The sequence below is a fragment of the Crassostrea angulata genome, chromosome 3, assembly GCF_025612915.1.
Source record: "Crassostrea angulata isolate pt1a10 chromosome 3, ASM2561291v2, whole genome shotgun sequence".
Classification (NCBI taxonomy): domain Eukaryota; kingdom Metazoa; phylum Mollusca; class Bivalvia; order Ostreida; family Ostreidae; genus Magallana; species Magallana angulata.
Window position 1 is genome coordinate 51,800,927 of NC_069113.1, and position 24,943 is coordinate 51,825,869.

Genomic DNA, 24,943 nt, shown 5'->3' on the forward strand with positions numbered 1-24,943 from the left:
AAGCTGAGATTTAAAATTATTTATAAAAACAATTATTGTTGATTTCCATTGTATATAATGGGGGCATTTCTTTTTATCTACTCCCTTATTATTGGATAAATGTTTCAAGTTGTATAATGTAGTTTACGGAAACATTTTATAATTTTTATGAGAAGGAAAGATTTTATGTATAACGTTAGCATTCGGATCACGCTCGTTTCCGTGTAAATACGATTAGTTACATCCGGTTTTGAAATGTAAACACAAAGTCACATGACTTGTGGCTATTAATAGCATGGCGACGTGAACATTATATAAATCATAAGACTGGGATGTATTGTGGGTTATCGAAACATGTGATTGTGCATATCAGATTACATTCAGTTTCAACCACGGCTGTTTGTGCTCGGTATGTGATCTGTCCTCCGATTGTCTATTGTTCTGATTACTGTACCGCGAAACATGGACATCAAGATAGCTATACTTGTGGTTTTATGTCTTCATTGCACAGGTACTTTGATTTTTGTTATAATACTTTATTCATTTCAAAGTCGTTTTTTACTTACATCCCGAATCTTGCTATGACTCTGAAACTTTTGACAGTCTTGTCTACCTAGCCAGGTGTTACATGTACGTAGGCCTACCATACATATAAAAATGTATTTATACTTATGAAACTTATGTTGTATTGCTGCATAACCATGATAACATGTTAACGATTTTTAAAATGGAATATTGATATTTGATATCAGGGGTTTTCCTTCTGTTTTTAAACTGGGTCCAGGGTCCGTGGTATTGGGAAAATTGACGCGTAAACTGTTCAATTTTGGAAAATTACAAAATGACTAACCTATGGCAAAATTTATACTTTATTAATTCTCCCCCAGAAAAATTAGTTTAGAAGACTTTAATTTTTTTTATGACGCCACAATGATAAATATATTCAATTTTTTTTTATTTAATTTCTAAAATAAGTGTTACTAAAATAAAATTGAAGCAAACACACACTTACATTCAAAGATTAAAAGAAAATACTTTTTTAGCTCACCTGAGCCAAAGGCTCAAGTGAGCTTTTCTGATCACAATTTGTCCGTTGTCTGTCGTTGTCGTTGTCGTAGTCGTAGTCGTTGTCGTTGTCGTTAACTTTTCACATTTTCATCTTCTTCTCAAGAACCACTGGGCAGATTTCAACCAAATTTGGCACAAAGTACCACTAGGTGAAGGGGATTCAAGTTTGTTCAAATGAAGGGCCACGCCCTCTTTAAAGGGGAGGTAATTGAGAATTATTGAAAATTTGTTGGTATTTTACAAAAAACTTCTTCTCAAAAACTATTTGGCCTGAAAAGCTAAAACTTGTGTGGAGGCATCCTCAGGTAGTGTAGATTCAAGTTTGTTCAAATCATGGTCCCTGGGGGAAGGGTGGGGCCACAATTGGGGGATGAATTTTTACATTAGAATATATAGAGAAAATCTTTAAAAATCTTCTTCTCAAAAACTATTGGGCCAGGAAAGCTCAAATTAAAATGGAAGCATCCCCAGGTAGTGTAGATTCAAGTTTGTTCAAATCATGGTCCCCGGGGGTAGGGTGGGGCCACAATAGGGGGATGAATTTTTACATAGGAATATATAGAGAAAATATTTAAAAATCTTCGTCTCAAAAACTATTAGGCCGGGAAAGCTCAAATTTGAGTGGAAGCATCCTCAGATAGTGTAGATTCAAGTTCGTTAAAATTATGGTCCCCGGGGGTAGGGTGGGGCCACAATAGGGGGATGAATTTTTACATAGGAATATATAGAGAAAATCTTAAAAAATCTTCTTCTTAAAAACAATTAGGCCAGAAAAGATCAAATTAAAATGGAAGCATCCTCAGGTAGTGTAGATTCAAGTTTGTTCAAATCATAGTCCCTGGGGGTAGGGCGGGGCCACAATGGGGGATCAATTTTTACATAGGAATATATATTAAAAATCTCCTTATCAAAAACTATTAGGCCAGAAAGCTCAAATTTGAATTGAAGCATCCTCAGGTAGTGTAGATTCAAGTTTGTTCAAATCATGATCCCTGGGGGTAGGGTGGGGCCACAATTGGGGGATCAAGTTTTACATAGGAATATATAGAGAAAATCTTTTAAAATCTTCTTTTTAAAGACCATTTAGCCAGAAAAGCTTTAACTTGTGTAGAGGCATCCTCGGGTAGTGTAAATTCAAAATCACAGTCCCTAGTGGAAGGGCGGGGCCGTGATGGCGGTTTGAATTTTTACATATATAGAAAAAATCTTTAAAAATATTCTGGAAAAGTTTTTCGGTCCAGAACTCAGTACTTAGTGTGAAAGCACAGGTTATGCAGATATAAGTTTGATGAAACCATGATACCCTAGAGAAAAGTGGGGCAACAAAATGGGGGGGGGGTATATAGGAAAAGAGAAAAATCATCTTACAGGTACAACAACAAAAAGGGCTTGGTATTTACCAAAAGAAAGAGGTGGATAAAAATTGGCAGATTTTCAATTTTTTTTTTACCAAGATCTACTGTACTTAGTTGTCAAGATATTTTGATACTGTAATGCTAATTTGATCAGAATTAAGGCAATTGTTGCTCAGGTGAGCGATGTGGCCCCTGGGCCTCTTGTTTCTCCAAATTTCTAAAAGTTTTCCCCATTTGTAAAAGTTAATTTAATTCATACATTTTTTACCTTTTATAGATGAAATGTTTCTTAATTGTGTAAGCCAATTGATAAACATGCTATAAAATAATTCATTGCAATATGGCTATGATATTTGAATTTGGGGGTATTAGTCCTACCCTTTGACCCAATTACAACCATTATACAGAGAAACTGTTTAATTTTGTAAATAACTGCAGATTTACGATTTTATGATAGTTTCACCATTTAATTGGCACAATTATTAACTAATTTTAAATTTCCAATTTTAAAAATCATCACTATAAAAGCAATGAACATCGGTTAAAATCAATGCACTGTATGAGGAAATTCTGGCGAAGTTACGGAAAGGGGATATGTAATGAAGTCGCCCTATTTGGTCCATTATTAATGCTTAGTAATAAACAAAAATTTAAGAAAAAAGTTGTTGAAGTTGCATTTTTAATACCAGAATAACATGTTCTGGTATGTTAAATTATTGACACTTGATTGGGAAAAATGGATCTGGATTTGGGAAACTATGGGTAATTTTTGGAATGGGAAAGGGTCCGGTAAACGGACCGAAAACTAGGCAACGAAAACCCCTGGATATTTATTATACTAATCAACCTAAACTTTTATGATTTTTTTTTTATCTGCTACCCACGTTCGATATAATTTTGTGTTTGACCTGTTCTATTGTTTTTAAATCTGGCCGTTACATATCAAACCTGGAAACTACGGTTAAAGAAAATTGTGTGTTAGGTACAATAGACCAGAACCGGAATCATTCAAAATGAGTCTGAATCTAGATCTGAAGAGTAGCTAGGGACATATGTACAAGAAGCAAAGGGTCCAAGTAATATAGTCTTATAAATTTTGAGCGGACGAGTTTGTTTATGATTTGAAATTGCTTCCATCACTGAGTTGACGTCAGACTAAAAATAAATAGTGGTACATAAATTCATAGATTAGAATTTCAGACTACTGTATTTACAAAGTCCGACCCGGCTCCGATTTCACAAAAAAAACTTAAGTCAAATCTCAGACTTAAGTCTGAGTTTTTTCTCAAATATTTGAGTTTTTTCTCAAATTTGAGAAATCTCAAATATCTGCGTTTCACAAAAAAATCTTAGTCATGTTTTTTACTCAATTTGAGAAAAAACTTAAGTTACCTCCATAGTAGACTTAAGTCAAATCTCAAATATGAATATGTCATTATCATCATCAATACAGTATTATATTGTCTGTAATGTTCATTTCTTAGATCTATTCCACTCAATAATCAGCGAATATGCAATGTTTCATGCAGGTTTGATGAATATTTTTTTCATTAAAAAATTTTAATTTTGGCGGAGTTATCTCCCTTGACAAAAATGTAAACAAAGGGACCTATTCATTTGTTTGTGTAAAGTGGAATAACTGTGCAGTGATTCTACTTTCTAATGATTTTAAGGTAACTAAAATGTATTTAATGTGGTCTTTTGTTTGTTATATAATATATAAGATTATGTAGATATGTCATCTATACTTAGCATAACAAAGTGTACATTTCATGACTTATGAACATTTTATGACTCTTGTTAATTTAATCCGATTTTCCTCTGTTGAAAACATAAGCAGACGATTGTTTTTAATGAGAATAACTTAAAAAACAAGAACAGTTATAAGGGGCCACTTGTGACAATGACAATTCTTGACTCAGCTAAGTAAAAAATTTGACTCAGCTGAGAATTGACTAAGTTTGTTTTGTGAAACGCAATTTGAGAAAAATCTCAGCTGAGTAAATTCTCGGGATTTGAGATTAAACTTAGGTAAAAACTTAAGTTTGTTTTGTGAAATCGGAGCCCGAATTGTGCCCATCCTATATTGTTTTAACTGTTATGGAAAGATACATGTGCGTGTACATGTATGACAGAAGATGTAACCAATCTTCTGCAGTCACTGGTTTTTAGAACACACATTTTAAAACTTCAGCCACTTTTTACGAGAATGTCAATACCCGTACTTTTGGTCAGTAATTACACGTACATGTAGAGAGAGGAAAACAAGCAAAAGTTAGGTAGTCAAATATTGTCTATAGGCACTTACATTGCCTTATGCTCTTTTTTAGCGGTAAAAGCAGTTTCGCTTCTTCCTTCAACAATTATTATTTGCATTTTTAATCAAAGATTAAGTGAGAAAACAAATACATATATACATTTGTTATCTCTATGAATACATGAATCATTATTTGGCAGGCTGTAACACAAATAAAAATACTTTAAATGCCATTAGCTGTACAAGCTGTCATGTTGTACATTTTGAATTTACTGGGTGATTAATTACAAAAATGTACAACATTACAACTTGTAAATTTACACCATGACAAAGCAATGACAACCATTTTCCTCCAAAAATTTCCAATATACATACTATTGTGGAATTAAAACATTTAGCTATGGCATGACACCTGACGTTACTCTTAATGAAAAAAAAGGTCCTTGTAATATATTAATAACGTTATTATTATACCACAAGGATTTTTTTCTTAAAGAGAAAACTTTAAAACTTCAGGTGATTATTACTTTACACGGAAATATTTTTCTTCATAAGAGAAAACTTTAAAATGTCAAGTTATTATTAAAGGACTTGGAATTTTCTATTTAAGTGAAAACGTTAAAAAGTCAGGTGATTATTAAAGTACAAGGAAACTTTTTTTTTTAGAGAAAAAAAATTAAAACATCAGGTGACTGTGCTACATGTGACATAACTACGTAACAAAACTAATAGGGAATTCGCATACAGAAAACTTTTTTCAACAAAATTTAATTCATTTTTAAATTATTAGATATAAAAGGTAACAGTGTTGTCATGAGAAATATGTAAGCCATTGAAGTTTTTAATTCATTTTTGAAGCTAATACTCTTTATTTTTTTAAACTCTTTTATTAGGATATATACGACCTTACCTACCTCCGTACTTATATGTTCGGTAAATCTGCGGTTTCCTATAACTGTTGGTACATGTGAAATAATTAGAAATAATGTTATTCACATATGCTATGGAATTAAGTTTGTATTCAGTATACAATTGAATTCATTCGCCAAAACTAATTAGATAAGGTAGATCTTTTGCAATAAGATAAACTGATGCTTAATGTGACGATCTATTAGTGATACGCCAACAATCCAATACTCGTATTTAATTATTTTTTATTGTAAAATGATCATACTAATACTATTAAAAAAATCCAAACATTTCTTATATCTACTTATATTTACATTTTCCAGTGTCTTTGTCTATGATACCACAACAAATCAATTTTGTAACGTATATAGTTCAATAGAGTCTATCAATGACGCGAAGTCAATGATATAATATTTAATTGAACAATAGCTGTAATAGGAAATAATTTTTCGGACTTTGTTGGATTTTATAACGCACCGACCGTATTTAATCACCTCTTAATATTCAAAGAATGATCCCTTATTCCTTAAAAAGCATTTGAACCACCACCAAACACACACACACACACACACACACACACACACATTAAAATAACTTATACATGATCAAAGGTGGCAAATAAAGGTTCTATGGTGCTCTGCAATGCACATCTATGTTGTAATGATTTCTAGTATAGGACACACTTGTAATATAAACATTGAACAAAGTCTTTTGGCTGCAGTCAGGTCCAAGTACAAAATTTCATCAATTAGGAATCCATGTACGATATTCCCGATCAATAAAAAAAATGTTACAAAAGACGTTATTATATTTTTTAGCTTTAAAACTAAAAAAACGATACAACTTCGACTTCATAAAATTTTTATTATAACGGTATCAAGTTTATGTTGCTTTCTAATCCTTACTGTAATTTGACTCACTTTTTTACTATCATTTACATGATTGTTTAGTTATCAGTTGACCCCTCGTTTTAAGTGCAAGGCCAAATCACGGATCATCGCCCCACAGACAGATAATCTCAGGCCTTGGACCGACCTCTGTCTCCCTATAGTTCATTTTCAGTTTATATATCAGCACTTCCTGTTAGTACAATATCATAATCAATGGATATATTTGACCCCGTTATAACTGATATGAACTTACTGTCCTTCAGTGGCTGATTACAAAAGATACCGGGACTTCATACTAAGTCAGGCCAACAATGTAACACTCAACAGACTGTTTGCTGAACACGCCCAGAAATACCGAACCTCAGCCAATCAGGTACCACATTACATCAACGCGGGAATAATTTGAATATTACTTTAGAAATGTTTATCGATGACGGTATCTGTAATTTTTCTTTTAAAAATAGGTCAATTTCATTTATTTTAGGTACCCAACTTTCCTTGCTCTACGTACTCCTTAAAACGAGGAGCGGTAACAGGTAATTATACATTTATGAATCACAATTCATATACTATATTATCATTTACCAGTACATATACATGTACCTTTATGAGGATCATTTGCCGTTATAAACACTGCATGGATGGTTGATTGAAATTCTGAACTTTGTTGAAACTATTATTCAAAAACTTTTGAAATTTTTCAGTTCATAATTTGGCCCCTGAAGACATCAGCGTGGTGGCTGGCGTTGGCGATTCTATTACGGTGTGTACAGAATACCGCATCACCAAAGCTCTTCATGCATCTTCGTTTGATACATTTTATATATTTTGATATGTATCATATAAAGTGAGAAATGAATTGATCTTGACTTGACCTTACCTGACCCTGACTTGTCCTTGACCTGACCTTGACGGGTATGTTACGAGTGTCTTGTTGATGGTATTTGATTGGTTTCAGGCTGGCACGGGGATACAGGCGAAGACCATCATCGGCCTCCTCACGGAGTACCGCGGACTCTCTTGGAGGTAAGCTCACCAGTGACCCAGGCCCCAGGGGTAAGATGGAAAATAAATGGCTAATTTTATATCATAGTCCTTCTTCAACAACTTCAAAATTTTACCAAAAGTGAGCTAGATCATCAAACCTTTTTGTCACTGCGCGGAGCCAGATGTCTTCAAGTTGGCTATTGCAAAAAGATGTTGTTAGTCGACACACCCGAATTTTGATATAAAGTTCAGCATGTACAATTCGTATTGTAATATTACTGATCTCTTAATTCTAACTTTAATTATTTTCTAATTCAGTTGAACTATGCTTAGAAATTTGAAATATTTGACATAATATTTTTGCCCAGTACATGTGTATGCCAAATATATGTACCTGCTATTGTAAAATTTTTTATAAATATTGTTTAAACTAAATTCTTGTAGCATCGGCGGGGACGAAAATGTAGAGGATTACGTCACACTGGCCAGTAAGTTGCGATTCATACAAAAACTTTGCATGCTTCCGCCAATCTTTGTTTTATCTACTGGTTACAACGTACATTGTCTGTCTTGCAGATATCATTAAGAAGTACAACCCTGACGTGAAGGGCTTCTCCCTGGGAAAGGGCGACGTAAACAGTGACAATGCCCACCTGAACGTCGCAAACCCAGGGGACCAGGCCAGGTCAGCGGGGGGTTATTTGTCATGAACTGTTTATTGTTACCAGGCAATATGAGCTGCAATATTTATGTCGGAAATATTCATGTCGGAAATTCTAATCACAGACCATTTAATACAACTGAATTGTCGTAAACTGTTTATGCATTAGTAATATTTAGTTACATCGTTGTAGGGACATGCCCGCTCAAGCCAATTTGCTGGTGGAACGAATGAAAACTGAACCTGGGGTAGATTTTGAAAATGACTGGAAGCTCATCACTCTTTTCATTGGCGGAAATGACCTTTGTGACTACTGTGACGACAAGGTCAGAGGGCATTAAAGTTAAGCCTTGAAATTTTCTTGATGTTCTTAAACATTTATATTAAACTCAGATTTGACTTGTTTAGGAAACCTTTAGTACAGCTAACTTTATCGCATACGTGACGGAGGCTTTGGACATACTTCACAAGAACATTCCCAGAGCTTTTGTCAACGTGGTGGAGACGCTTAATATTGCAGACATCAGTGTTTTAAACGAGGGCCTCATCTGCGATACAATTCACTTGTAAGAAAACATTAAATTATTGCATTTTCTATTACGTGTTGATTAATTATCAGACAATAGATTTTGCAGAGCTTTTCTTTGTTGTAGTTTTCTTTGTCGTTGTGGAACTTTTCCCTCGGAGACAGAGAGAGAGGAAATGCGGGCTGCCGTAAGGTCGTATCAGCAAGGTGTTCGTGATCTCGTCAGCTCGGGTAGGTACGACACAAGAGATGATTTTACGGTCGTTGCTCAACCTTTCTTCGAGGATACAGAAATTCCTAGAATGGTAAGCAATGTTTATTTTGTAACAAAAAAGTTATTTTATTGGAGCAAATGTTTTATAATAAAGTAAAAGGTTGATACATGTATATTGGTACAAAAGGCAAAATCAAACCCATGAAAATGGTATTTTATTTTCAAGGTTCCAGATGCTTTGGAAGCTATTGGGGTTTTTATGATAAAGGTAACAATAAATTGATAAAATTTAAAAAATGCATCTTTTAAGGCCGACACCAGTGAAGCAGATCTGAGTTATTTCGCCCCGGATTGTTTCCATTTGAGTGAGAAAGGCCACAAGGCGGCCGCAGAAGCTTTATGGAACAACATGGTAATCATACGAGATACTGATTGTGAACTCATGTGGTTATGAGGACAAATTACAAAGTTGAACTGACCATGAAGTGCGTTTGTATTTCAGGTTGAGCCAGTGGGACAGAAGCGGCTAAAGTGGACGCCCGAGGAGCCCGTGGAATGCCCCTCCCAGGTCAGTCGATAATCTTATAAGCAACACACCATTCTGATGAAAAATTATCATAATACGGTGTTTTTTTTAAACATTTTTGTAAGACAACTAAAGACATTCCACTTATACAATATATTGTGTATGCTAGTATCCATGATTTAGGAACTATTATTACAGTGTTGTTCCTTTTATATAGGATCATCCTTATTTCTACACCAGCAAGAACAGCGGGGATTCGTCAAAACGTTCCAAGTCAGGGTTTGGTTCTTCGGCTTCCGACAGCACAGAGTCCGGGAATACCGACACTTCCTCTTCACAAACAACCGGTCTCGTTATAGGGGCGTGTGTAGCTGTGGTGGGCATAGTCTGTGCCGCCATCTTTGTTGTCAGGAGGAAAAACAAAAACAGGGGTCAGCCTCTACTACAAAAAAATGACCATGTCACTTATACTAACCTTTAACCCAACAATGAGATTTGGTGATTCCGAAGGTGCTTCATATCGGCTACCAATGATATTATAACATATCTTTTTAACTTTTGTTTTTTATTTACTCTACTCTGTCAACTTTAATTGTCTTTGATTTGTTAGATATATTATAAGCATATCTGTGATATCTCCGATTCCTGATGGCGCATGATTTTTGTGCCAGTTTTAAATACAAAACTATTTTGCCTTAATATTACAGCACCGAACCTGCAGTTGTAAATATCGATCCACATTCCACCTACAAATGTTTTCAATCTGAACTAAGTTTTATTACACACATTATAGTCTATAATTTCAGATCAAGAAATATTGATTTGACTACAACCTAGCTACACTTTAATCTGTTAATGGTTTTGTTTTCAACTGACTATTTTAATATTGACGAGAAGTATCAGTGCCTCAGCATTATATACAGTATGTACATGTATATTATTGTTAAACATTGTATCGGAAATATTGTTTGCATATGTACATACAACATGTAGATTACATTGATCCAGGAACGTATACACTAATACTAGTATATACGTCCCTGATTGATCCTATCATCAATCGATTGTTACATAACTTTAATTATACCCGATATTTATTTATACACGTTAATCAGGGATGCGCATGTTTCAATAGTTTATCATTTTGTATTGATATGTTGTATATGTTGATTTGATTTCTTTTATAACTTATGATTATATAATAAAACTTTTTCTGACTGATTTTATTTTTTATACGTGTTGCCAATGAGTGGAGTTTGTTTACCGCCCCCATCCATTCTGGTATGGGACACCTCCAATGTGATGTTCTTCTGGTCGAAATAACAATAAAATCAAGAATAATTATTAACTTTTTCTTTCCCGAAGTTGCTACCTAACAGCGTAGCGCAATATATTAGAGCGTCAACTACGAATATGTAAGTTATGAGTTCGAATCCTGTTGGGGGCTTTTATAAGTTTTACGTTTCCAAAACATTTAAAAACATATTTTATGGTCAAATATTGTAAAATTTGAAAATTTCAAATCCGTAAAAGTATTTCGATTTTGATGTTCTTTTATCCATGCACACTAATATCGACTGCATGTGTTCCTTACCTCCTTAATTATCAGGAAGTACTGCATACTGTAGAGTCCATATTGAATTTAGAGGACCATGTTGAAAGACAAAAACGGGGTATCTTACTATTAATAGTACAGCCACTGTTCATGTTTAATATGTTTAATATCTATGGCATATCTAGCCTTTATTTAAAAAATACATTTAGATTTAAATTCTCGATATTGGGTGTAAAAAAAACCAGGTAAACAATCACCGAAAAAACAATATGCTCAGTTTTGTGTGTGTGTGTATATATATATATGTAGATAAAAATTAAATAAGAAAACACGAAAAACGTTCAATATAGCTTAAGCGCTTAAGCTATATTGAACGTTTTTCGTGTTTTCTTATTCATGACCACTGTGGATTTTATTGTGTTTCAATATATATATGTGGATTTTATTGTGTTTTATATATATATATATATATATATATATATATATATATATATATATATATATATATATATATATATATATATTACTGCATTATCTTAGGGAATGCACAGCCATTTATCATGAACTATATTAATTCATGAAGACATTTATATTCAGAACATAATTTACGGTTGGTGCGTCTTTCATTTAAAAAAAAAGATTTTCCGTGAACTGCTGCATCGTTAGTTTTAATCAAGTGTACATTTTTCATGATTTTTTTTCGTAATGGCCATATACTTTTTAAAAAGTTATCTATGATTTAGCAGCAAAAATGCATTGCTCTTAGAATTTCTTTTATTGCTCGGGTTCGGCTGTTTTTCTTTTTAAAATCGGGAGTGGTGTTAATAAAATTCATATCCGGTTTGAGAAAATGGTGAGTTGCAAATTTGATTTCTTTTATTCGTTAAATTACTGATTAATTTGAAAGAAATGTAAACAATTCATAGATATTCCCTGAGAGGTCAATAAACGATAATTAATCATACAGTCAAATAAGCTTAGAATGTTGTTCTAACTGTTCATCTAGTGGAAGGAAGGGGGGGGGGGTTCGAAAGTCTGACAATGTTGAACATTTGATTTAAAAGGGCTTTAAAAGACGCTTATATTAATGTCGCTAGCATTTATTTATTTTACATATTCAGACTGAAATTAAGAAGAGTAATAATGGCTTTTTTTCTATATCAATAAACGGTAACTCGTCTCCCATGTTGTTATTCAAGTCAGAAGGAGGAGAAGTCCCATGTATATTCATGTCTATACTGACGACAGACGTGGGTCCAATTCTCACTCAAATGCCATTCCTTGCCAGTGCATTGTTATGTCATTTTATCATTTAACGCAATTACATTCGAAAAATGACATAACAATGCACTGGCAAGAAATGGTACTTGGCGAGAACTGGTTGCACGCCAGTATGGTAGTATGGAACCCCATATTATATTTATTTGCTAAACAGTAGTAATATTTTATTCATTTATGAGGGATAAAGGCAATTTAACCAACCAAATGGACAAGAACTCTTGCATATATACCCTCTATTAAAGAAATTTGGCATTAATTTTTACTTAAAGTCTGACATAGATGCAACCAAAAAATTACTAAAAATCAAAATGTTTTTATTCAATGTGGACTCTTCTTAACCACAATTCAAAGTCATTTTGAAAATACGGGAGAGTGCATTGTGTATTTAATTATTTTCAATATGGATACATGTATAACAAAATTGAAATCAATATTTTAATTTTTAGAGATAAAATATGCTGATTGAGTGATTATTTACAATTTAAGGATGCTTTTGATTTGAACTTCTTTTTTAATAAACCCAAGCGCAAAAGCAAAGGCATGAAATATAGGCACTTGCAATTGGGCAAAAACAAACATTTTAAAATCATTATGGAGAGTAAGTTTCTACTGAATTTTTTACTTGCCTGATCAGAAAAATCACTAGCCCCGGGCATCTGGCAATGGGATTTTCAGCCCCTGAATCTGTAATGAACTGTTATTATTTGGTGGTTACTTCTGGGTGTATTCTACATGTGAATAAATTTTCAGGGAAACCAGCAAGCAGGAGGTGGGGGAGGCGGACAGGGGGAGAAGAAGGATGACAAGGTTTGTAGCCTCACTTCTCAATCAACTCATACTACGTTCTGATACTTCTTATAAGGTATTGTTTTCAAGAGTTATATCTCATTAAATCATTTGATAGGAAAGAAAGAAGAAGTATGAACCCCCAGTTCCAACTAGAGTTGGTAAGAAGAAGAAGAAGATGAAGGGACCAGACACAGCCAGTAAACTACCACAAGGTACAGTATCCCATGTATATGTTGGTCTCAGTATAATCACTTTATCAATTGATCCTATTTGCTTAGCAATTTCATGAAATTTGATAGAAAATGCTTTTATTTATTTTAAACATAATACAATAAATTAGAAGTACAAATATGTAGCCACTCATCCGGAATAATCATGAACTTAATAGTTGTCCTTAAGACATCTCTTACTCTCCACTAATTTATCAACTAAGATACAATCAACAAAGAATACTTATAGATTATTTAAACTTGTTAAAATTGTTTTGATAGTAACACCCCACACACGATGCAGACTCAAACTTCTGAAGTTGGAAAGGATCAAAGATTACTTATTAATGGAAGAAGAATTCATCCGAAATCAGGAGAGACTCAAACCTCAAGAGGAAAAGCATGAGGTATCCCAAAGTTGTTCTGTCTTTATACTCAGTGCTGTATTCTATCATTCTTTTTGTCAATGTTTGCCGCTCAGTTGGTTCAAAATCATGGATTGAAAAGTTGCAGGTACATGTGTATGTATGATCTTTTATCTTGAATTTGTGTTTTCCTGGTATGTATTACATTTGAGGTAACCCTTTTATGATTATTAGGAAGAGAGAACTAAGGTGGATGAATTGAGAGGGTCGCCGATGTCCGTGGGCACTCTGGAGGAAATAATAGATGATAATCACGCTATTGTGTCCACATCTGTCGGCAGTGAACACTATGTGAGCATCCTGTCCTTTGTAGACAAAGACCAGTTGGAACCAGGATGTTCCGTGCTCCTCAATCATAAGGTATGGCCTTACTCTGGCACAAATTTTAAGTTAATTTTAAAAATTATCCAATAGAACAGGAAAAAGCTGTTTACACAGAGGTTTTTTCTTACTTATTTTAAGGTTACAAGGTTGAATTATCAACCATAATTCTTTAAGTTTTCCTGTCAAGTATTACAAAAAAGAAAGACTTTAGGAAAATATAGAAAATAAAAAACTATCACATCAGTATACCTTGTTTTAGATCAGTAAATTTCAGCTTTATTCTCAACAACAACTATAACAACCAAAAGTGAAAAAATATACACCAACAATTTGCAATGACATTTGTTGATATTTGATTTTCTGAATTATGACCATTGATAATAGGTACATGCGGTGGTGGGAGTTTTGGGAGATGACACAGATCCTATGGTAACTGTGATGAAGCTAGAGAAGGCTCCTCAGGAAACGTATGCAGACATTGGAGGACTCGATCAGCAGATTCAGGAAATCAAGGTAATGCCCATCATCATTGCATGTATACGTGTGATAGCCTGATACATGTATGTACCAAAACATGAAAACAGTATTGAATCTACGTTTTGATTTAATGGAATGTGAAACTTCATTTTCTGTAGGAATCAGTGGAACTTCCTCTCACACATCCTGAGTATTATGAGGAAATGGGAATCAAACCTCCCAAAGGTGTCATTTTATATGGGCCCCCCGGAACAGGTAACTAGAATCATAACCAGATACTGCATTGGCTTTACTTGTACTATTTGAATGACAGAAAGAAAGTTATGAAAAATTAATTTCTACACAATGAAGACCCTTTCAATTAACCCTATTAATGCTTTATACAGGTAAAACCCTTTTGGCCAAGGCTGTAGCCAATCAGACATCAGCCACATTTTTACGTGTAGTGGGATCAGAACTCATTCAGAAGTATCTGGTAAGTTTTAAACAGTTATCCCTCTTTTGTTGATTTGTTTATAAATAAAAGGAGAAAATGATTGTTACATGGTTTGCAGGTTTTATTAAATTATTTCTGATTGTAGGGTGATGGCCCTAAGCTTGTTCGAGAATTATTCAGAGTTGCAGAAGAACATGCTCCTTCCATTGTCTTTATTGATGAAATAGATGCAGTGGGAACAAAACGGTACATATTGTATTGTTAAATTATTAAGGCAAAGATAAACAAAGCATCCAAAAGTGATTTTTGTTAAATTTACTGTTCTTCCAAGTTTTTATGTAGTAATTTTTATTAACAGGTATGATTCAAATTCTGGAGGTGAGAGGGAGATTCAAAGAACCATGTTGGAACTTTTGAATCAACTAGATGGCTTTGATTCCAGAGGAGATGTAAAGGTTTGTTTTAATAGTGTTACAGATTAATATATAGAAGCAATTGTATCTGAAATATTACATGTACATGTATTTGTTATCATAAAATATAACTTTTGATTTATGAAAAATTGCAGGTGGTTATGGCAACCAACAGAATTGAAACCCTTGACCCTGCTCTGATCCGTCCAGGAAGAATTGATCGGAAGATTGAATTCCCTCTTCCTGATGAGAAGACAAAGAGGAGAATCTTCACCATCCATACAAACCGCATGACATTAGCGGAGGATGTCAATATTGATGACTATGTTATGGCAAAAGATGACCTGTCTGGTGCTGACATCAAGGTATGATAAAGAATTGGAGCTGTAGCATATTCTCTTTTATATAAAATGCTACTAAATTTTCATTACTTTTGTTAAATTCATAAGAGGTTTAATAGAAAGATTTTTGTTTCATTCTTGTAATTTAATCATTCCAGGCCATATGTACAGAGGCAGGACTTCTAGCTCTTAGAGAACGAAGAATGAAAGTGACAAATGAAGATTTTAAATCCGCCAAAGAAAATGTGTTGTACAGAAAGAATGAGGGAACTCCTGAAGGACTCTACTTGTAAAAACTTTCCACATAAATGTTGATTTTCAGATGCTGAACAGAGAATATAGATAACTCTGTACAAGTACCTGTATTGTGTTATTAAAATATATGTCTGATCAACTGTGTTTTGTTATGTTTCTCCATTGTATGCCTGTGGTCTATCAGAAATGTTGGTGTTGTACTAAAAAAATTCCTAGTTACTGTTGGTTTCATTTCACTGAATTTATAGTAAGATACATTTTTTGAGTAAATTTTAGTAGTGAATACTAGGGGATTAATTTTTTTTATGCAAAGAAAACAAAGCTATCCAATTCCCAGCCTAGGTATAAGTTCTTCATACATTATATATATACCGGGTTATTGATTTTGAAAGAAAATTTATGGCATGTACTAGTTGTTCTATTACTATTCAAGTCAAACATTTTCTAATCAGAGTTTAATGTAAAATACATTAAATGATATTTTTTATTATAAACTGAATTCCACTTTTTGAAACGCTTAGGATTGGCCTTGGCGTTGTCAATCTTACACGTACTACTCGGTCAGACATAATTTACCAGTTCTAATTAAGTGTTTTACTGTTACATGTGTTCGCTGAGGCTTTTATAATTTTTATCTCCCCCCCCCCCAAAAAAAAAAAAAAAAAAAAAATTAAAACATTATTTGGTAAAATATTGTGAGATTTGAAAATTCCAAAATATAGAAGTATTTTATTATAATCTACCTTTATCCACATTAATATTGACATTATGCAGGTGTTCCGTACCACTTTAATTATTTATGTGTCACATGCCACTTTAAATGTTTTATGCATCAGATGCAGAATATATATGAATGTATTTGAAAAGTTGAAATGCTTCTACATTTACCTAGAATAACAGTGTTTTATGTATAATTATCGCAATTACGATATACTGCCCAAAAGCATCACTTGGCGTTTAATTCATTCTGTTTGAATATTGAATCTGATGGTGACTTAAAACAGACGCAATTTTTTGAAATTTTAGTTTTTATTGAGAGATAAAACGGCATTGCCTGCAGTGCCTCACACAAAATAAATAGACATAAATTAAGCTCTTTCTACAATAAATAAAACATGTTAAAACGCGTTTCCATGATTATATAAATAAGACATAAGCATACAGTCATAAACTGGAATTCGTACAAGACAATGGGACTGGGAAAAACAATATAAATTTTCAAAGAGAATACTGATGTGGTTACATCTACATTTAAACATCTAATAGTTACTCTTGGTGACAACTGGGTGAACAATAACATCCTTATCGTTGTTGGTGAAACCATCAACCGAATCGAAAATGTGTGCATCGGTGTTACGAAGGTATCCATGGCGACTATAAAAACTGTCGTCGTACCCGATTCTAGATCCGTACACACTAGTTCGTGGCTTCTTGGTTAAGATACCAGACAATCTGGATAATCCAGCTTGAGATTCATCATAGTCGTTACTACTGTCTCCAAAACTTATCTTGAGTTTTCTGGATCCATAACTAGGCCTTCCGTACCTTGAGTTTGAGGAAAAAGGGCTGTAAATTATTTGTCTGCCACCGCGTAGATATTTTGACAGTGTGGGTCTATACGACACTGATGGACGTCTATCATAACGATCTCTTGTGCCATAGTTTGAAGATACAAGAAAAGAAGGCAGATGATGCGGTTGTCGCAAACCATACGTATTAAAGCTACGGAAGTTTGAATGGATCTTTTTACCATAAAATGACCTTCTGTTTGAGTTTTCATACAAGTTGTTCTTCAAAGTCGGTAGTTTCATATTTAGTTTGGACATGCCCCCACTACCGTAAACAGAGCTGGAGGAAGACTTAGATATTTTGGATCCATACTTTGTCTTCCACCAGAGCTTCTTTAAGTGAACGAGTTTCTGAATGAGACTTTTAACTCTTCCAACTTTTCCGTATCCTGATTCAGTGTTGACCCTCTTTCCAGATACATAATCGGTATGTTTCTTACTGTTAGATCCGTCAAAATCGAAAACAAACATGTTGCTGATCATTTCTACGGCCTTTTCTAAATCATTGTCATTACTGATTTCTTTTGTTAGGATATCGTCGTCTACGTTTTTGTTCTTCTCATTTGTTTTTTCATCACAGTTTGGGGTTTTCTTTTGTTCATTGTCCTCTTGATATTCATTTTTATTTTTTTCAATGCTTTCATGATTCTGCTCAGGATTTTCGTTACTTTTTGGATCTTCATAAAAGACTTCATGACTTTGCTTATTTTTGTTTTCTTTTGAGTTTCCATTGTTTGTTTGAATTTTCTCTATAATAAGTTTGTCATGTTCTTCTGATTTATAATCATTTCCGTTTTCACTGCTCTCTATAATTTTCTGTGTAGTTTCCTCTATAGATTCACTTCCATTGCCACTATCATCAGAGTCTACATTTGCACCAAACACAGATTTTTCATAGATTAGTTTACCATAATCATGGCTCTGCTCGTTTTCAGACTTGTCAACATCGCCACTTTCTTGCCCTCTTTCCTCATTTCCTGAGACTTTTTCGACGATGTATTGGAGTTTTGTTTCTTCATTCGTTTCGTCCGACGATGGAGTTGGTTCCTCTGGTATTTCTGCACTATAACTCTCCGTTGTCTCTGTACTACGGGTTTTAGGATTCGCATTATTTGCCTGCTCACTGTCATCGACATTGCCACTTTCTTGCCATCTTTTCTCATTTCCAGACACCTTTTCGATGATGTATTGGAGTTTTGCTTCTTCCTTCTTTTCGTCTGACGACGTAGTTGGTTCCTCTGGTATTTTTGGATTTTCGTTCTTGGCCTGCTCACTGTCATAGGAAATGTTCTCTTCTGTCTCAAATGCTTTTGATTCTTGTCTGGATTCATCGCTGTTTTCCTTATCATCATTGTTTGATGCATATTCGTTCTCATACATTTTCTTGTTGCTTTCTATTTTACCTGTTTGCTCCTTTATATCTTCATTTTCTTCAGACACCTGCGTTTGTTCAGATTCCTCTGATGAGTTTACCTTTGTTGAAGTCATAACTTGTTCCGATTTTGAATTTTTATTCTGTGGCAAATATTCTTTATTAATTGAAATATTTTGTTCGGAAGACTCGTTTTCACTGCTTTTATCGAACAACTCTTCGGATTCCTCTGATGAGTTTACCTTTGTTGAAGTCATAACTTGTTCCGATTCTGAATTTTTATCCTTTGGCAAATAATCTTTATTAATTGGAATATTTTGTTCGGATGACTCGTTTTCACTGCTTTTTGTTTTATCGAACAAATCTTGTTCAGTGCTTAATGATTCGCAATTTTCTTCGCATGAACTAGATTTGTCACCAGGTAAATTGTAATCATCTTCAGTTTCTTTGCTCAATAGATTGTCAGATTTGTCTTTGAGAATGCTATAATCTTCTGAAGAAGAATCAGATGATAGAGCATTTTCTTCTAATGAAATATGGTTTTTGAATTCTGTGCTAAAAGAATCCTTATCGCTCTTGTCTTCCGAAACACTCTTGCTTTTAAGAGCAGTAAGAGAAGAATCGACATCGAAATGCTTAACAATTTGATGAGAAATACTTCCTTCATCCATTGAATCGTCGACCAGTTCCTCTTGTGACATGCCACTTGAATCCATTTCGTTTATTTTGTTGTCTTGATCTAAGTCCACACTATTAGAATCGTGGTTGTTAGTCTCACTAGCGTCTTCCTTGGATTCCACAGACATGCTATTATTATTTGTGAATTCAAAATCACTTTTTTTACTAGATGATTCAGTGTCGAAACTGTCATGTTCTGATGAAGAATAACCTTCGTCTTTGTTATATGGAATGCTTTCAACCGACAGATCTTCGAAATTATCCGTTGACTGACTCTCCGATGATTCCTCTTGTTTATCGTTTGAAGCATCTTCTTCGAATTTGTCATATTTAAACGTTTCAATCGATTCACTTATGTCTTTTTTCAATGCATTGGTCTGTTCTTCAGAGGAACTGCTAGCATCTTTGCTATTTGCAATTCTATTAAATAAACTGTTTGATTCAATTTTATACATTTCCAACGAATCGTCATTTTCACGAGACTGACTATCGGAAATCCTGTTACTTTTATCATTGTTCCCATTTTGTATCTTTTCTCCATTATAGGACTGATGGTGCACATTTGCATTAAATTGTTTGCTGTCTTCTGTCGAATCTGCGGAACCTGAATTCGACGAGTCACTATTCCGGCCACTTTCTTGAAATTGCTGCTTTTCTACAGTATTTGTCGAGCCACTATCCGTTTTATAAGTATCTTTGTGAACATTTGATTTTTCATTCGAATCGCTATCCAACGTCTTTCCGACTCCACTTATAACTGATTCAGTGTTCTCATTGTCAATAGCGATGATATTCTCTTCCTTCAATAAACTGTCGAACAGATTTTCGGTTGATTGGCTACTAGAAACAAATTTATGCTTGTACAAACTGTCACCCTCAATCCCTAATTCCTTTGATCTACTTGCATCTTTTGAAGTATGAACGTCCCTATATGTTGTTGCATCTTTAACTATCTTGTTCAAATTCCAGTCTAGCTCTCCCAATAATTGTTTCATCTCGTACTCGTCGATCTGCATTGATGGTCTGCTCTCATCCGACGAATGGTGTCCATTTCTTTTCTCAACACCAATTAGATTTTCTAATGGAGAAGAATTGTCTTCCTGGGCAGCTGAATAACCTCCTTCCGATTCACTACTAGACACGCTCTCTTTGAACATGTCGTTTTTATCCTGGAGAGGAAACAGAGCGTTTCTGACATGTGATGCACTGTTTGTGATTTCCTTCGGTGTTTTGCTTTCATAGACGATTTCTGACACATGATTGATGCCTTTTTCTTGACTACTGACATCGTTTGATTGACCAAATGCAGAAAGCTTCTCCTCACTGTCATCCTTTGATACACTGTTTCCTATACTAGCGTGTAAAACACTTTTTCCAACATGTACATCTGGAGATCCGGAAGTAGTAAGTTCATTTAGCAAAGATAATTTATGTTGAATATTATGCTTTTTCTGCAGACCAAATTCGTAAGAATCCTCTTTGCTGCCATCTCCACCATCTCTTCCATATTCTTCTTCACTATCAAAACCAAATTTTCTTTCATCGCCAAGAGTGTCTTTTTTATTTATTTCGTATTTTGAATGGGAGAAGAATGGCTTTTCTAGAAGGTTATATAGTGTCGATTCTTCACTTGACCAAGAGTCTTTTGAATCGCTTGCATGTTGTTGAAGTGAATCGTATATGCTTTTGTCGTTAATTATGGTTTTCTCATATTCAGATCTCTTTTTGTTAGCGTCGTAACTAGATAACGGGAAAAGATTTTTCTCAATTTTAGGGGGCAATGTCGCTTCCATTTCTGATGAAAATTGTTTGTTATTTTCATTGTCTTTGACAACTTCTGCTGATTTTGTTTTTCTATTGTGTGACTGATACCTACGTATGACGTTACTTGATGCCATTTCCTCTGAACTTGAACTAGAGTCTGGATCATTATTGACAGTGTTGTACATCTGTGTAGTGACCTTGCTTTCATAATCCTCAACAACATGAAAATGATTATCCCTAGATTTTATTTTGGATTCCTTCAATTCTTGACTACTTGTGTTGTCACTATTGGGGCTATAATTCCCATTTTTGAGAGACTTTGTTTTCTTCTGGACCATCGAGTGGATTTCGCCAGACCCATTGTGTGGTGCATAAGTGATATCATGTTTTAAAGTTGTCACATCTTCAACACTTTCTCCACGGTTATTACCATCTTTGTCCTCGGCTGCTGTTGACAGGTTTTCTGCTGTGGTAAAAGGGTTAGCAGTGAAAGAGGAGTCAGTTGCCCTAATTGTATAATCTTGTGTAGCATCCAACGGAGGCAGGGTTGTTGTAAGATGGAGCTCAACGTCCAAATTTAACTTTTCATTTTCATAGTCGAAGGCATGATCGTCATAGTCGTTAAAAAGGTTGTATATCATTTGCACTGCCTCCTCTACGTTAGTTTTATCTGATGTTAGAAAATTATCTTCATAGTAGTCTTTCACATTACTGGATGGATATGCGTTCATATTTAGGAGGTTTGAAGTCGTGTGATAATTATTATTATCAACAAATTTCTCTTCGCTACTGTTTGATAAATCATTTTCTACAATATGAGCATTCTTTGATTGTGTTGTATGGTCGTTAACGTAGCTGTTAGAAAGTCCAAATAATTCACTGTTTCCTTCTTTGTCCTTAGCATCAGGCTTAGACATTTTATCACCTAAAAAGGTTACAGAGGAAGGCAACTCTGAACTGTAATCCTTTAACGTAACTGGTTGTAGATTAAGTGTCTCTTTAAATGGGTCAACTTCAAGACTTGGACCTTGATATATAGTGAACGGTGTTGTTGGAGGTGACAAAACTGTCGTTCCTGGAAAGAGTTGATCATTAATTCTTTCTTGTTTAAGTGGATAATCTTCCGAATATGGTGAGCGAGACACAAAACTATGTGTTGGAACATGAACTGGATGCGTCGATTGTTCGTGCGCTGGGTTGATTACATTATGAAAAACTGGTGTAACGTATTTGCTATTTGCCTCTTTTGAATCGAAATCAGAATCATAATGCTGGTTATGGTTTGCTGTATGAGTATAATGTCCTTGACTAGCAGACTGAAGGTTTGAATCTACACCAGGAAATACAGTCTTCAAGAGGCCTTTAACATCATTACTCACTTGGTCTTTTATAACTTGTAATTGCAGTTCCGTTTCCTGGTCGAAACTTTCTTGGTTCTTGTCAGATGGCAAAACATTTTCCGTACTTTTGTCCGTGTCCTTCTCTGTGCTTTCCTGGCTCCCTGAGCCATTCTCACTGCTATCGTCAAATTGGCGATGCTGCATGCTGAAAGCCTTTGCTATTCCATTTTGACCACTTTTTTCGTTACCACTAATTCTTACTTTCTTTAAGGCGTCAATAAAAATTGACTGTCTTTTTTCGATGGGCAAACGCTGAAGAAGGTGACCTAGTAAACGTATCTTTACTAGGGTATAGAGGTTCTTTTTGGCAATTTCCCGCGCTGACGAATAGATTGGTTCTTTTTTGTCATTTAGTTCTTGGTTTTCTTCACTATGATTTTTCACAGAATCGTTTATTTCCTTGTTTTGCACAATTTGTGTCACTTGTGATTCAGTCTCTGTTCCATTAGTGACGGTTGAATTTTCTGTTGTTCCATACGGTGTGTTGTTCTCGGTACACACATTACTTATTGTTGTCATGAACACCACTATAACGGTCACTGCCGTCTGAAAAAAAAATTATAATCTTAAAATAAATCTCAAAAAATTATAAACTTGAAAACTTGAAAACTGATTCTGTATTTAGTTATCAATGACAAATATAACCAACAGTTTTACATACCTTCATTTTTTCTTGTGTTAAATAAATATTAAATGTTCATTTATCTTCGTTTTGTTTTAATATGTCTTTTCAAAACTCGATCCCTTTATATATCTTTAATGACAATCAATGAGGCGTGAAATTTTATTAATTAAGATGAGTGAAAATAAACTGAATTTGCATATTATCATCTGACAGAAACAATTGCTGATTGACATCGAAGGTAAATTTGATAGACGGCAAATCGGACAGGTAATTAGATCAGATCGGACGAGGAACCTGGAATTTTCTAAATATCTCCCTGGTCCCGGCTCCATGATCTCAATGTAGCTATTGTGACGTCATCCTTGCGACGACAGAGCCGGTATCCGCGTGTTGACAGATTATCTCTTTGTTCATTTATAAACTGAAATTCTTCAAATGATGACCATTTTTCCATTCAAAATAAAATAACATTTTTCAAAATTGAAACATTTCTGACAATTAATTTTTTAGTAAATAGACATGATTGACTTCTTTATATTCTGGATAAAATAACTAAAGCATGTTTATATAAATAATGGTATCATTTATGTAAACCTAACAAGAATGAAATTAGTGTTGACTTTTTAAAATAAAAAGAAATATACGCTAGTATGTGTGTGACATGACAATATCACAAAGAACTCATAAAATTTTTTAGTGGGTAAAAGCAGTTTTTACTATCAAATTTATTTCGTCACGAATTCATAAATGTTTGAAATGAGTTAAAAATGATTGTTGATTATTATGTATAAAATAAGAAAATTTGTCAAATTCAGTATCATATTGTAAAATTTACATATAAATTCAATATCCTTTTATTCCGTCTTTCCGAAATAAGACAATTTCTTTTCTGGGATTTCTTAAAAAAATTAAACTTTTAAACAGGTTGACAAACACTTTCTGATGTTTATCTACCTATGTACCCATCTGTCTATCTGTATATCTATCTATCTACATGTATCTATTTATGTATCATAATGGAATTAATAATTTGCTTTGGTATAGCTAACAAAATAAATTAATATAGAAATACTGATCCTATATGTTTATTAATCGTTTATTCCAAACCTATGCTTCTTATCCCAATTTCAAACTAAAGAGTCATTCAAATTGTCAATTACATTTAAATAAACAAGTGTTTCTAAGTGATTTTCAAATTCCCCTGTAATGATTATTATCAAAAACACTGAAAATCGATAAAGCCTTTTATTCATTTGTCGTCGTGTTGGTTTTTTTTTTATTTCATAAGATAAAATGTTAACTGAATTAAAATGTTACTTTAACAATAAAGGATTTTTCTCCTTCAATTGAGATCTTGGTTTGTTTAATTGTTGCTTTTATCTATTTCTCATAACTTTGATGCTAAACTCAGTAAAATTAAAAAATCATACATGAGTTCAACTGTTTCATTGAGATTTGCTTTGTTCCAATATAGAAAACAATGTGCATCTCTAATTTATACAAATTTAAAAATTTTCCATTAAAAGATGAAAAATGACATTTTTATTTTTCTGTTGTTTTTCACTAGAACATTACATTTCAGAAAGAAATATTTGTTTTACCTTAATTAAAATATTATGTTGATAAAATGATATCATTATAATTGAGATACCATTAGAA

General features: G+C 33.8%; 2 protein-coding genes across 2 annotated transcripts; one reads left to right on the top strand and one right to left on the bottom strand.

The window, feature by feature from the left end:
- Nucleotides 1–274: 274 nt before the first annotated feature.
- Nucleotides 275–16,016, top strand: LOC128177258 (26S proteasome regulatory subunit 4). The gene is made up of 24 exons (XM_052843904.1): nucleotides 275–490; nucleotides 6,722–6,831; nucleotides 6,943–6,994; nucleotides 7,163–7,221; nucleotides 7,417–7,484; nucleotides 7,890–7,933; nucleotides 8,022–8,130; nucleotides 8,300–8,432; nucleotides 8,515–8,672; nucleotides 8,760–8,937; nucleotides 9,157–9,258; nucleotides 9,349–9,414; nucleotides 9,590–9,778; nucleotides 12,959–13,015; nucleotides 13,113–13,209; nucleotides 13,489–13,613; nucleotides 13,806–13,991; nucleotides 14,340–14,468; nucleotides 14,591–14,687; nucleotides 14,819–14,907; nucleotides 15,014–15,114; nucleotides 15,227–15,323; nucleotides 15,437–15,646; nucleotides 15,781–16,016. The coding sequence occupies exons 1-24, from the start codon at nucleotides 442–444 to the stop codon at nucleotides 15,913–15,915; spliced, it is 2,640 nt and encodes an 879-aa protein (XP_052699864.1). The 5' UTR covers nucleotides 275–441; the 3' UTR covers nucleotides 15,916–16,016.
- A 1,120-nt stretch (nucleotides 16,017–17,136) lies between these two features.
- On the bottom strand, nucleotides 17,137–23,326 carry LOC128176956 (putative uncharacterized protein DDB_G0282133). Its single transcript, XM_052843467.1, has 3 exons — nucleotides 23,321–23,326; nucleotides 19,060–23,205; nucleotides 17,137–18,918 (listed from the first exon to the last, which is right to left on the bottom strand). The coding sequence occupies exons 1-3, from the start codon at nucleotides 23,324–23,326 to the stop codon at nucleotides 17,137–17,139; spliced, it is 5,934 nt and encodes a 1,977-aa protein (XP_052699427.1).
- Nucleotides 23,327–24,943: the final 1,617 nt, after the last annotated feature.

Excerpts from the sequence above, each read along its gene's own strand:
- LOC128176956 (XM_052843467.1), bottom strand. Across the intron at positions 18,919-19,059 it reads AAGTTATGACTTCAACAAAG|GTAAACTCATCAGAGGAATC; the intron begins GTAAACTCATCA and ends ACTTCAACAAAG.
- LOC128177258 (XM_052843904.1), top strand. The coding sequence starts at position 442 with ATGGACATCAAGATAGCTATACTTGTGGTTTTATGTCTTCATTGCACA. Across the intron at positions 9,415-9,589 it reads CCGTGGAATGCCCCTCCCAG|GATCATCCTTATTTCTACAC; the intron begins GTCAGTCGATAA and ends CCTTTTATATAG. Across the intron at positions 15,115-15,226 it reads GATGCAGTGGGAACAAAACG|GTATGATTCAAATTCTGGAG; the intron begins GTACATATTGTA and ends TTTTATTAACAG.